Raw genomic sequence first — 14,064 nt, 5'->3', positions numbered from 1 at the left:
CAGTGCCTGGTGGCTCGAGAATGCAAACCTTGAAATAGGTTTCAAGGTGCAAGCGTTGAAAAATTCACAAAAACGTTATCTCCGCATAAACGTCAAAAACGCGAATCTGTGAAAACGCTGACGGCGTGCACATGCGTATTACGTGTTTAGTCTATAGGTATGCGCTTTTGAATATATATGTGCGCAGGCTTGTAGTCTTTCTTTACAAATTGACCTCAACAAATTACTTGTCTGGCCTTAAATTCATAATACAGAATTTTTTGTCACTTCCATATGTGACCTGGAATCATTTTGACAACGTTTTATCTGTACAGAGGTAAAGGGAAGGGAAGGAGGCCTTCACAGGGGAGAGACTAGATGACACTTCAGGACTGCGTTGTTGTCGTGTCCAGGCGCAGGTCTTTCATCAGATCTGGATACGGCCTGGATCCGGCAGAGTGTGGTAAATCTCGGGATAAACAGAGAGACGCCTATACTATAGACGCTAATATTAGCGTAGACGCCTTTCTTCTTATGATGTAACGAGTACATCAGGATTTATGGGAAGTGTTCCCGGTTCCGGCTGACCTAATCTATGCAGCCTAACATTGAATTATAGAAGTTTATAATGTGTTATGTATATGCTCATCAGGTCAAAGAGATGTGTTTTTAGTCTAGATTTAAACTGGCAGAGTGATTTAAACTGTCAGAGTGTGTCTGCTTCCCGGACAATGTTAGGAAGACTGTTTCAAAGTTTTGGTGCTAAAAAGGATCTACTGCCAGCAGTCGATTTTGATATTCTAGGTATTATCAACTGGCCGGAATTTTGAGATCGCAATAGACGTGAAGGACTATGATGCGTTAAGAGCTCGCTCAAGTAGTGGTGAGCTAAACCATTTAGTGCTTTGTAAGTAATCAGCAATATTAAAAAATGTATACAATGTTTAATAGGGAGCTATTGCAGTTTTGACAGAACTGGGCTAATATGGTCATTCTTCCTGATTCTGGTAAGAACTCTAGTTGCTCCGTTTTGGACCAGCTGTAGTTTGTTTATTAAGCGTGCAGGGAAACCACCCATAAAAGCATTACAATAATCTAGCCTTGATGTCATGAACGCATAAACCAGCTGTTCCGCATTTGTCATTGAAAGCATATGTCGTAATTTAGATATATTTTTAAGATGGAAGAATGCGGTTTTACAGATACTAGAAACGTGACTTTCAAATTAAAGATTGGTATCAAAGAGCACACCCAGGTTCCTAAACGACGACGAGGACTTGACAGAGCAACCATCAAGTGTTAGACAGCATTCTAGGTTATTACGTGAGGACGTTTTTTGTCCAATAATTAGAATCTCTGTTTTTTTCAGAATTAAGTGGTAGGATTGGAATTGGAGAGTTTCGTCAGGGCGTAAAGAGTTTCGTTAGAGCTGAGTATCATCAGCAACGGCCCTAGTACTGAGCCTTGTGATCTATAAGACATCTCTTCATTTACTGCTGCAAACTGATAACGGTCAGATAAGTATGATTTAAACCATGCTAATGCAATTCCACTAATGCCAACATAATTTTTACGTCTATTTAAAAGAATGTTGTGGTCAATGGTATCAAATGCAGCACTAAGATCGAGTAACACTAATAGTCAAGTCAAGTCAAGTCATCTTCATTTATATAGCGCTTTTAACAATGGATTGTTTCAAAGCAGCTTTACAGAGATAAACATATAATTTAAGGTAACAGATTGTTTTGGCGTTATAGCGGTTCTTGAATAATGTTACTTCCAGCTAAAGTTAACTTTGATTGATTCACCTCCGTCGAAATGATCAGACTTTAAACGCGAAGCTGTGATTAACGCTGACGGCGTTCACATGCTCATTCAGAATTCTATAGTTATGTGCTTTTTAAAATATGTGCGCAGGTTTGTAATTCATACAACCCAGCCTAAACAAACTACTTTTCTTGCCTATAAATTTTGATACAGAATTTTGTTTTATTTTATCACTTCGGGGTACGCGAGCCGGAATTCACAACGCTTTATCTGTAGAGTGGGAAAGGGATCCTCCATAGGGAGAGGATAGTGGATACTTCAGCACTGCATTGTCATCGGGTCCAGGCAAAGCTCCCTCGTCAGATCTGGACACTGCCTGGATCCGGCAGGCTGCGGGAAAACCTCGGGATAAACAAAGACACTAATATTAGCGTAGATGCCATTCTTCTTATGATGTAGCGAGTACATCAAGATTTAAGGGAAGTGTTCCCAGTTCCGGCTGACCTAATCTATGCAGCCTAACATTGAATTTATAGAAGTCTATAATGTATTATGTGTATGCTAGGTCAAAGAGATGTGTTTTTAGTCTAGCTTTGAACTGACAGAGTGTGTCTGCTTCCCGGACAATGGTAGGAAGACTGTTCCAATGTTTTGGTGCTAAATAGGAAAAGGATCTCCCGCCTGCAGTCGATTTAGATATTCTAGGTATTATCAACTGGCCGGAATTTTGAGATCGCAATAGACGTGAAGGACTATAATGCGTTAAGAGCTCGCTCAAGCACTGCGGAGCTAAACCATTTAGTGCTTTGTAGGTAATCAACAATATTTTAACATTTATACGATGTTTAATAGGGAGCCAATGCAGTGTTGACAGAACCGGGCTGATATGGTCATATTTCCTGGTTCTGGTAAGAACTCGAGCTGCGGCGTTTTGAACTAGCTGTAGTTTGTTTATTAAGCGTGCAGGGCAACCACCCAGTAGAGCATTACAATAATCTAGCCTTGAGGTCATGAACGCATGGACTAATTGTTCCGCATTTCCCAATGAGAGCATATGGCGTATTTTAGATATATTTTTAAGATGGAAAAATGCAGTTTTACAGATACTAGACACGTGGATTTCAAAAGAAAGGTTGGTATGAAATAGCACACCCAGGTTCCTAACCGACGACGAAGACTTGACAGAGTAGCCATTAAGTGTTAGACAGTATTCTGGGTTATTACGTGTGGAAGTTTTTTGTCCAATAATTAGAATCTCTGTCTTTTCAGAATTTAGTAGTAGGAAATTACTAGTCATCCAATTTTTTATATCAGCTATGCATTCCGTTAATTTTGTGAATTGGTAAGTTTCGTTGGGTTTTGAAGAAATATACAGCTGAGTATCATCGGCATAACAGTGAAAGCTAACTCCATGTTTCCTAATGATATCTCCTAATGGTAGCATGTACAGAGTGAACAGCAGCGGTCCTAGTACTGAGCCTTGTGGTACGCCAAACTGAACTTGTGATCGATAAGACATCTCTTCATTTACTGCTACAAACTGATAACGGTCAGTTAAGTATGATTTAAACCATGCTAATGCAATTCCACTAATGCCAACATAGTTTTCTAGTCTATTTAAAAGAATGTTGTGGTCAATGGTGTCAAATGCAGCACTAAGATCGAGTAACACTAATAGAGAGATACAACCACGATCGGATGATAAGAGCAAATCATTTGTGACTCTAATGAGGGCGGTCTCAGTGCTATGGTACGGTCTAAATCCGGACTGAAAATCCTCGCAGATATCATTTCTTTCTAGAAAGGAACACAGTTGTGAAGATACTGCTTTTTCTAATATCTTTGACAGAAAAGGCAGATTCGAGATCGGCCTGTAATTGACTAATTCTGTAGGATCAAGTTGTGGTTTTTTAACAAGCGGTTTTATCATAGCCCGCTTAAAGGTTTTTGGTATGTATCCTAGAGACAAAGATGAATTAATGATATTAAGAAGAGGATATATGACCTCTGGAAACATCTCTTTCAGTAGCTTAGTCGGTATAGGATCTAACATACAAGTTGTTGATTTAGATGAATTAATGAGTTTGCAGAATTCTTCCTCTCCTATAGCAACAAATAAATCAAATTTTTCCTCAGGGAGACTACAATGCACTTCCTGATGCGATACTGTGGTAGACGGTTGCATAGTTATAATTTTGTCCCTGATATTATCAATCTTATAAGTGAAGAAGTTCATAAAGTCATCACTGCCGTGTTGCTTTGACACTTCTGAGCTTGAAGCTTTCTTTTTCGTTAGTTTAGCCACTGTTTCAAATAAATACCTAGGATTATGTTTATTTTCTTCTAATAGGTTTGAAAAATAAGCAGATCTAGCAGCTTTTAAAGCCTCTCTGTAAGCAATCGAGCTCTCTTTCCACGAAATCCGAAATACCTCTAGTTTAGTTTTCTTCCAGTTGCGCTCCATTTTTCTGGCTGCTCTCTTAAGGGCCTGGGTGTGCTCGCTGTACCACGGCGTTGGACTATTTTCTTTAATCTTCTTTAAGCGCAACGGAGCAACTGCGTCTAAAGTGCTGGAAAAGAGAGAGTTAAACGTTTCTGTTGCAATATCAAGTTCTTCTAAGCTATCCGGGATGCTGAGATGATGAAACTGATTAGGAAGCTTATTGATAAAGCAATCTTTAGTGGCAGAAGTTATAGGTCTAACGTATTTATAACACGGAGTCGGCTTTGCAGCCTTGGCTAAATGTAATTTACATGAGACTAGATAATGATCTGAGATGTCATCGCTCTGCTGCAGAATTTCAACAGCATCAACATCTATTCCATGTGATAATATTAGATCTAGAGTATGATTACGACAATGAGTAGGTCCTGACACGTGTTGTCTAACTCCAATTGAGTTTACAATGTCTTTAAATGCCAATCCCAAAGCATCTTTTTCATTATCTACATGTATATTAAAATCACCAACAATTAGTACTTTATCTGCAGCCAATACTAAATAAATAGAGAGATAATAGAGAGATACAACCACGATCGGATGATAAGAGCAAATCATTTGTGACTCTAATTTCAGTACTATGGTACGGTCTAAATCCTGACTAAAAATCCTCGCAGATACCATTTCTTTCTAAAAAAAAGGAACAGTTGTGAGGATACTGCCTTTTCTATTATCTTTGACAGAAAAGGTAGATTCGAGATTAGCCTGTAATTGACTAATTGTGTAGGATCAAGTTGCGTTTTTTTAACAAGCGGTTTAATAATAGCCAGATTAAAAGTTTTTGGTACGTAACCTAATGACAAAGATGAATTAATGATATTAAGAAGAGGATCTATGACCTCTGGAAGCATCTCTTTCAGTAGTTTAGTCGGTATAGGATCTAACATACATGTTGTTGATTTAGATGATTTAACGAGTTTAGAAAAATAAAGCAATGAATGAATCGTATTTTTCCTCATGGAGACTACAATGCACTTCCTGATGCGATACTGTAGTAGACGGTTGCATAGTTATAAGTTTTTCCCTACTATTATCAATCTTGTAAGTAAAGAAGTTCATAAAGTCATTACTGCTGTGCTGTTTGGAAATGTCTGGGGTTGAAGCTTTATTTCTTGTTAATTTAGCCACTGTTTCAAATAAATACCTAGGGTTTTGTTTGTTTTCTTCTAAGAGGGTTGAAAAATAAACAGATGAAAATGAAATGAGAAAAAACTCTAGTTTTGTTTTCTTCCAGTTGGGCTCCATTTTTCTAGCTGCTCTCTTAAGGGCCTGAGTGTGCTCGTTGTACCACGACATTGGACTATTTTCTTTGATCTTCTTTAAGCGCAAAGGAGCAACTGTGTCTAAAGTGCTTGAAAAGAGAGAGTCAAAAGTTTCTGTCGCAATATCGAGTTCTTCTAAGCTATTTGGAATGCTGAGGAGATGAAACTGATCAGGAATATTATTAATAAAGCAATCTTTAGTGGCAGAAGTGATAGGTCTAACATATTTGTAACACAGAGTCGGCTTTGCAGCCTTGGCTAAATGAAGTATACACGAGACTAGATTATGATCTGAGATGTCATCGCTCTGCTGCAGAATTTCAACGGCATCAACATTGATTCCATGTGATAATACGACAATGAGTAGGTCCTGACACGTGTTGTCTAACTCCAATAGAGTTCAAAATTTCTCTAAATGCCAATCCCAATGCATATTTTCCGTTATCTACATGTATGTTAAATGTACCAACAATTAGGACTTTATCTGCAGCCAGTACTAACTCTGATAGAAAATCAGCAAAATATTTGATAAAGTCTGTATGGTGCCCTGGTGGCCTGTATACAGTAGCCAGCACAAATCTCAAACGTGATTTATCATTTACACTAGATAGTGTTACATTAAGCACCAACACTTCAAAAGAATTATATTTGAAACAAGAGTTCTCAGTCATTCTAAAGATATTACTATAAATTACAGCAACACCTCCCCTTTTGCCTTTCAGACGAGGCTCATGTTTATAACAATAATCTTGGGGGGTGGACTCATTTAAAGCAATGTAATCGTCTGGTTTTAGCCAGGTTTCTGTCAAAGGTTTCTGTCACATGATCCTTCAGAAATCACTTTAATATGCTGATTTTCTACTCAAGAAACATTTCTTATTATTATCATATGTTGAAAACATTTGTGCTGCTTAATATTTTTGTGGAAACCATGATACATTTTTTCAAATTCAAAAGAACAGCATTTATTTGAAATAAAAATCAATTGTAAAGATTTTTACTGTCATTTTTGATCAATTTAATGTGTCCTTGCTGAATAAAAGTATGAATCTCTTTATACAGTAATCTCTTTAAACAGCAAACAGTAGTGTAATCCCTTGATATTATATTAGATATTATATTATGCAATAGAGAATATATATTGAGTCTTGTATTTGTTTCAAACCCTTACAGACATCAATGTGAAAGGTGATAAAACGAGGACGCATACAGTGTTCTGACTTCCAGAGCAATGACCACAGAGTCATCTAATCATCCATTGAACACAAAACAAGGCAATCTGATTATCTTTCATGCTGTGTCTCTCGCAGAGCAACGCCCCTGATGTACGGATGTACTCTCACAAGTTTGTGAGGATTTTAGCAGTGGTTAAACATTTAACGGGTCGCCAATATGTACAGATGCAGTGTTAGTGACCGTACGTGTGTATGTGTGTGTCCCCTGATGCTAGTGTGGAAAGAACAGACCCTCTGTCTGCTCTGGCCCGGGAGTATGGTGGATCTAAGAGGAACGCTCTACTGAAGTGGTGCCAGAAGAAAACAGAGGGCTATCCGGTAAGGAGCACAGGCCGTGACCCCCTCTCTCACCCTGTCCCTCTCTCTCTCATCTTTCAGTGAAGTTTTATTGGCATGACTGTTGAAATACAACATTGCCGGAGGAATGTAGAGTGAAAAGGAATTTACGTGTTTAAAAGAGAACAATTTCTGCACCACAAGTGTCACCAAACAGAGCTGCACAAATAACTAGAAAAGGATGTGATGTCTGAAAGTTGAAACAGTTTTAATTGTTTGACGTTTGATGGTTATTTACTCCTTACATAGTTTGAATATTTTACTTTGAGTTGTGGTGGAGTATCAGAAGAATTGTCATAGGAATAAGGTAAGTGGCTGTCTACATACAGTATACTGTTGGCCATCTTAACATACTCCTCCCGTACACCGTTTCATAAGAAACATATAGTGCTCCACCCCAGTGTGCTGTGACCCTTGTAATATTAGTGAACAGAACAGACTTCTTACAAAAATATGAATAATAGTGTATTTAAACATATTAACATCCTAAAAAGAAATGTAGACCAAAAATATTATAAAAAGAAGTTATAAAGTTAGAAAGATTTTATGAAGTTATAGAACAAAGTATATTTATCAAAGAACTCATTTTAAAAAGAGTAAACAATCCCCAGAAATACCTACTGCATGCAACCAATAAGTCCACATTGCCAAGAACATTTACAACAAACATTGTGGAAACACTTTATTGGAAAATGTTGGTTCACAAATGGGAATGTTACTATATAAATTGGCTATCAATAGAGGGCATCTTGTGGTGTCAGTATTTTCACAAGGATCATTTTAAGCCTTCGTATTTGGTATGTTCAAATACCCTTCTAAAAAAATTCCTGAACAAACTCAGCATGCAAAACATACCTTATTCTGGTGACCATGATATTAGTCTTGAAACACCAAATAAATAAGATTTTAGTCATATCATTTCTAATCAGTACCACATTACATTTCAGATGTTATCTATCTAACACTGAATAATCTATCAAATTGGCATTGTGCCACTGTATCAGTCAGTGTTTGTGTTCCCAGAAGCAAATAATGTGTTATTGGCCACATGCAATTGTGTGTGAGCAGATCATATTTCTACTGGTCACTGCTCTAATACCCTGTTTCAGGCCTAAACCCTTAGAGGGACCAGACCCAGGCCCCCACCATTGTCATGTATTAGAGGAAGATTAGCGCTAACACGCTTACCCTTCATATTAGCCTCAGCTGGTAAATTTATTGATGAAAATGGTGCTCATGCTTTCTTTCCTCCTCCCCCTTTCAGCATATTTTGCTTAATACTAGAAAATAGACTTGTTCACTTAGTTTGCATTGATATTTAAGCACCAGATACTGACCGACTGCTCTCAGGTGACCTGCACTGTCTGTTAAGGATAAGCAAAGACAAAATAGTATGTGCAGAAGATAAACATATATTTTGTCAAAGAAGGAGAAACTATAAATAAAATTTCTGAATAGAATTTCTGAAAGCCCTCTGGCCTTAAGCACTCAGCAGTCTGGGGGCTAAAATAATCAGAATAATGCCAGAATGCAATTAGAGGTTTAAACTAATAGTTGTGGATTTCAGCATTGAAAATAGGCAGTTGGCTGTTATAAGATGTACATTTTTCTGTGTGGTTAATGGCGATACTTAAATGTTGTCATGGAGTCAGATTATTCGTTTGTGCCAGGCCTAGACATTGTGTGTGCTAGCAGATGAATTAACATGACTGTAACACATGTTGTGTAGTTTTGTGACTGGTATATTAATTTAAGTGACAATGGATTGACGTAAAACTAACTTTCTTCAATGTCTACACTTTGTTGAATTTCATAAAACTTGGGCCAAATTTACCCACAAAATCAAAATAGAAGTAAAAAAGAAAGACACTATTGTTCAAAGGTTTAACCCTCTGGGGTCGGCCGGCGCGACGAGCTCGATTTTTTCCTTATCAGTGCAAAAGAGAATCAAATTACTCTGTTGATTTTGATCTTACATATAAGTGTTGTACATCATTAGATCCTGTTAAGTGTCTATTTTTTTTGTGGGTACTCACAATAAAAACAAAGTGTTGTGCTTTTCGTCAAATAAAGAAAAATAAACCTGATGCGCGTTTTGCCTTCTCTCTGTCAGTAAAGTCCATTCTGAAACGCGTCCGAAAAATTAACTGTAACTCAGTCAATACTTGTCACAGAGATACGAGAGATTTCTCTTTATGAAGCTGAAATTCTCTTCTTTTAAATGAAGTAATTTATATTTAAAAAAATATTTCCAGTTTATGTAATCCGTTTGAAACCAAGGAGAGGTACAGTTTTTTCGTTCTCCCTTCATTATCTTTAATGAGCTGAGGCCGCCACGCCCCCAGAGCTTTTCACATGGTAAATATCTGATCTAACATTATGCATCGCACACGCCCAGCAGCGATCAATGGCATAAAAACACGTTTCTTCATCAGATTCACTGATAGTTCATCGCGTTTTGAGAATGGCACGCTACTCCTTCAGATGATTCTGGACAGCGGGGAAGGATTCACCTTTTCCTCAGAGGAATTTGAAACTCGGACGACGAACGGCTGCATTTTGAAGAACGAATTGACCCCGCCGAGGATACAAGTTCGGAGTAAGTTGTTTAGTGTTATATAATTCCTTTTCTGATTATAGAGCTCAAATGAATTTTCAGACTATATTTTGCCTAGTTTTGGCTAGCTTTTGACATAGGAAAGATTACCTCACAGTCACAATATCCCTATACGTAGGCCTATACGCTCGTGTAAACTTTTTAAATGTGATATTAGCCTACTACATATATTTCACTCAGTTTTGAGATTAGTTTATGACACTGATTATCATGCTAAAATACTGCCTTATGTGTAATTTATTTTGTTTGCGAATAACTGCTTAGGTTATATAATGATTTAGTGAAATATATTTCAGCCTCCGGTAAAATATGTGATACTGTCTAAATACAATATATTATTTATGTATAAATGTTCAGTTAGGCTAACTGAAATAAAACCATGTCTATATTGTGAAGGGTAGTCAACTTTAGCATGGGTGTGTTCACTTATTCTAAGCACTGTGTGTGTGTGTGTGTGTGTGTGTATATATATATATATATATATATATATATATATATATACACTCACCTAAAGGATTATTAGGAACACCATACTAATACTGTGTTTGACCCCCTTACGCCTTCAGAACTGCCTTAATTCTACGTGGCATTGATTCAACAAGGTGCTGAAAGCATTCTTTAGAAATGTTGGCCCATATTGATAGGATAGCATCTTGCAGTTGATGGAGATTTGTGGGATGCACATCCAGGGCACGAAGCTCCCTGTAGGGAAGTGGGTTTTGATGGCCCACTTCCTGGACGTGGTATGGTCCAAGATAAAAAATGATGGCCCAGCTCGCAAATGCACTATGGTGCAAAATGATGGTTTATTTATATAGAGGTGAAACTTATTTACAAGCGAGTCCAAAACTGTACAAAAATAATCAACTCTTCCACTGGCGAAAATATATTAACTAAACAAAATAAATAAAATAAACAAAAAAAAACTGTAAACACGTATCCACAATACACGGTTTCACACAGCAAAACATTAATTGATTTGTTCGTGGCACCACAACTGCACACTCACGCATCAGCCTACCAAGAGACCCTGAATGAATATTCAGCCACTCTTTTATACTGTTGGCTCCTCCCCTATTGGAGCCAACCATTTACCAAAACCCCGGGGGGAACATGAAATTTCACAGTGCTTAAGTACTACATAAACTCGCACTAATAAACATTAAACATAAATATATACCCATAAAATACATACCAACATCACGTAATATTCTTTCAAGACATAAATTAACTATGGACACAAAAATATTTCCCACATCACATGACACATAGTATCCTCCTTTCCGGGTGACGCCATTATTGCGGAGACGTGACAGTGCGCTATAAATAGCCCTCGATACCAACAATCACGTTTAATCTGTCTCTCTCACTCCCAGAATCAACTCATCATGAGCAGGTAAATCTATATGCACGTATATGTATGCGTGTGTATGCGATGTGAGTTTATTGTATCAAGACGATGGGTACTTTGTGTTTGAATGAACAAGTGCTATGTGTCTCGTGTGCACCCGGACCATAGCGGTAACAGAGGAGCGGCAAATTTGAATGTGTGTGTGTGTGTGTGTGTGTGTGTGTGTGTGTGTGTGTGTATGTCAGAGCCAGCGCCAAACTGCCGTCTGATTAGGTCTCCTTCTTTACACTACCTTCTCTCTCTCCAAGCTGCGTACTGCTCGGGTACCGAGACAGGTAGTCAGCAATCACATTCTTCCTCCCAGGGATGTGACGGACATTGTAGCGGAAAGGTTGGAGAGCTAAGTACCATCGAGTAACTCTGGCATTGTTGTCCTTCATCGCATTGATCCAGCTTAGGGCCCGATGGTCCGTCTCCAAGTCAAACTCTCTCCCAAGCAGGTAATACCGGAGGCTATCGAGGGACCATTTAATGGCAAGACACTCCTTTTCAATTGTAGAGTATCTTGCCTCTCTAGGCAGCAGCTTACGACTGAGGAACACCACTGGCTTCTCCTCCCCAGCAATCCCTTGGGCTAGGACCGCTCCTAATCCTGTTGCAGAAGCATCAACCTGGACCACAAACCGCTGAGAGAAGTCAGGTATCTGGAGAACTGAACTGGAACAGATCCTTTCCTTGAGGGATCTAAAAGCCAACTCACAGTCCTCCGTCCATGGTAAGGGGTTCCGTACTGCCTTAGCCAACAAGTTGGTCAATGGGGTAGCAATAGAGGCGAATTCTGGGATAAATCGCCTGTACCATCCCACCAGACCCAAGAAGGATCTAACTTCTTTCTTTGTTCTTGGTGGTGGGCTGCGATGAATTGCCTCTACCTTGCTGACTTGTGGTTTCAATTGTCCATTACCTAACAGGTATCCTAAATAACAGGCTTCTCGTTGTGCCCATCTGCATTTTCCCACGTTCAGAGTCAAACCTGCTCTCTGTATTCTTTCCAGAGTTTGCTTGAGGTGTTGGATGTGATCGTTCCAGGTGTTACTGAAGATGACAACATCATCCAAGTATGCAGCTGAACATTCCTCCCCACCTTGCAGGACTCGATCCATCATCCTCTGGAACGTTGCTGGGGCTCCATGCAATCCGAAGGGCAAGACAGTGAAATGGAATAATCCAAGGGGAGTCTTAAATGCAGTATAAGGTCGAGATGCTGGGTCAAGAGGCACTTGCCAGTAACCTTTACAAAGATCAAGAGTGGTGATGAACTGGGCTCGGCCGATCCTTTCCAACAATTCATCCACTCGGGGCATCGGGTATGCATCAAACTTGGATTGGCTGTTCAATTTACGAAAGTCGATGCAAATGCGAAGTGTATGGTCCTTCTTCGGCACAATGACTATTGGGCTACTCCATTCACTTGCAGAGGGTTCGATGACGCCCAGTTGTATCATCGTCTCAATTTCTGTTTTTAAAGGAGTTAGAAGGCGCTCAGGGATGCGATACGGCCGCTGTCTCGATGGCGTAGGGTCATTTAAGTGGATGGTGTGTTGGGCTACATCCGTCCGTCCAGGCCTTTGACAAAGCAGATCTGGAAACTGATATAGAAGATGTTGCATGTCAGACCTTTCAGGATCTTGTAGATGGGTAAAATCGAGTTGTGAGGTCTGCCTCTGAACTTGAGCTTCACAGTCCTCATCCTCCACCTCCACTTTCCTAACCATCAACACAGTTTTAGCCTCCACACTGGCTTGCTCTTTCCACTCTTTTAACAAGTTTACATGGTACGTCTGTCTTTCCTTTCCTTTATCTGGGTGGTGCACTTCATAAGTTAGCGGACCCATTTTCCGGCTAATGGTGTAGGGTCCCTGCCACTTCGCCAGTAGTTTGTTGGTTGAAGAAGGTAGCAACAGTAGTACTTTTTGTCCTGACTGATATTGGCGAAGCCTGGCCTTTTGATCGTACCACCTTTTCTGGTTTTGTTGAGCCTGTTTCAGGTTAACCTTGGCTTCGTCCCTGTAACGCTCCAGTCGTTCTCTCATCTCCAGAACATAGCTCAGGATACCCTTTTCCTGGGGTTTGGAGGCAGGTACCTCCCAGCTCTTCCTCAGCAAATCAAGAGGTCCCTGCACCTGCCATCCATACAGCAACTCAAATGGAGAGAATCCTGTCGAAGCTTGTGGTACTTCCCTGTAAGCGAAGAGCAGAAAGGGTAACCATCTATCCCAATCTCTCCCCGTATCCGCAACAAACTTCCTTAGCATCCCTTTCAGTGTTCTGTTGAAGCGCTCCACAAGGCCATCTGTCTGTGGATGGTATGGACTAGTCTTGATGCCGGAGATGCCCAACTGGCGACGAAACTGTGCCATTAGACGTGAAGTAAAGTTCGTCCCCTGGTCAGTAAGAATTTCGTCAGGAATACCTACACGGGAGAACAACTGGACAAGGGCATGGATAATCTTTGGTGTTGTGATGGTTCGCAGAGGGAATGCTTCTGGGTACCTGGTAGCATAGTCACTAATGACAAGGATGTACTGGTATCCTGCACTGCTCCTCTCTAGTGGGCCCACAATGTCCATGGCAATCCGTCGGAAGGGTTCGCTGATGATTGGTAGTGGCTGTAATGGAGCCCTGTCCTGTTGGCGAACCGCACTGGTCTTCTGACAGACTGGACAAGTAGTACAGTGTGCATGTATGTCAGTGTACATAGTGGGCCAATAAAAGCGTGCACTTATACGTGTGTATGTCTTGTGGTGACCTAAATGCCCGGCCCATGGAACAGCGTGTGCTATGTGCATAACAAGATTGCGACAGCATGTAGGCAACACCAAACGTTTCACATCATCTGTTTGCACATACAAAATCCCATTATCAATGACATACTGTTCTTTATGCACATTAGACACACATTTCCCTTCTGCTTTGTCAAACAATGGTTGCAAAGACAGATCTTTTCTTTGCAAATC

General features: G+C 39.7%; 1 protein-coding gene across 3 annotated transcripts in view; it reads left to right on the top strand.

The window, feature by feature from the left end:
• Positions 1-14,064, top strand: part of specc1 (sperm antigen with calponin homology and coiled-coil domains 1) — a 373,450-nt gene that overhangs the window by 247,386 nt on the left and 112,000 nt on the right. For 2 of the 3 annotated variants that reach the window (XM_056236125.1, XM_056236134.1), the window contains one exon: positions 6,959-7,061. The exons of the other annotated variant lie outside the window; for it this stretch is intronic. In XM_056236125.1, the coding sequence (XP_056092100.1) occupies positions 6,959-7,061 (103 nt within the window). The remainder of the gene's footprint in view (positions 1-6,958; positions 7,062-14,064) is intronic. 3 annotated transcript variants of the gene reach the window in all.

This window comes from Rhinichthys klamathensis, unplaced genomic scaffold (assembly GCF_029890125.1).
Source record: "Rhinichthys klamathensis goyatoka isolate OS25496 unplaced genomic scaffold, OSU_Roscu_1.1 h1tg000019l_1, whole genome shotgun sequence".
Classification (NCBI taxonomy): Eukaryota; Metazoa; Chordata; class Actinopteri; order Cypriniformes; family Leuciscidae; genus Rhinichthys; species Rhinichthys klamathensis.
Note: the sequence above shows the minus strand (reverse complement) of the source record. Positions and strands in the feature narration are given on the sequence as shown.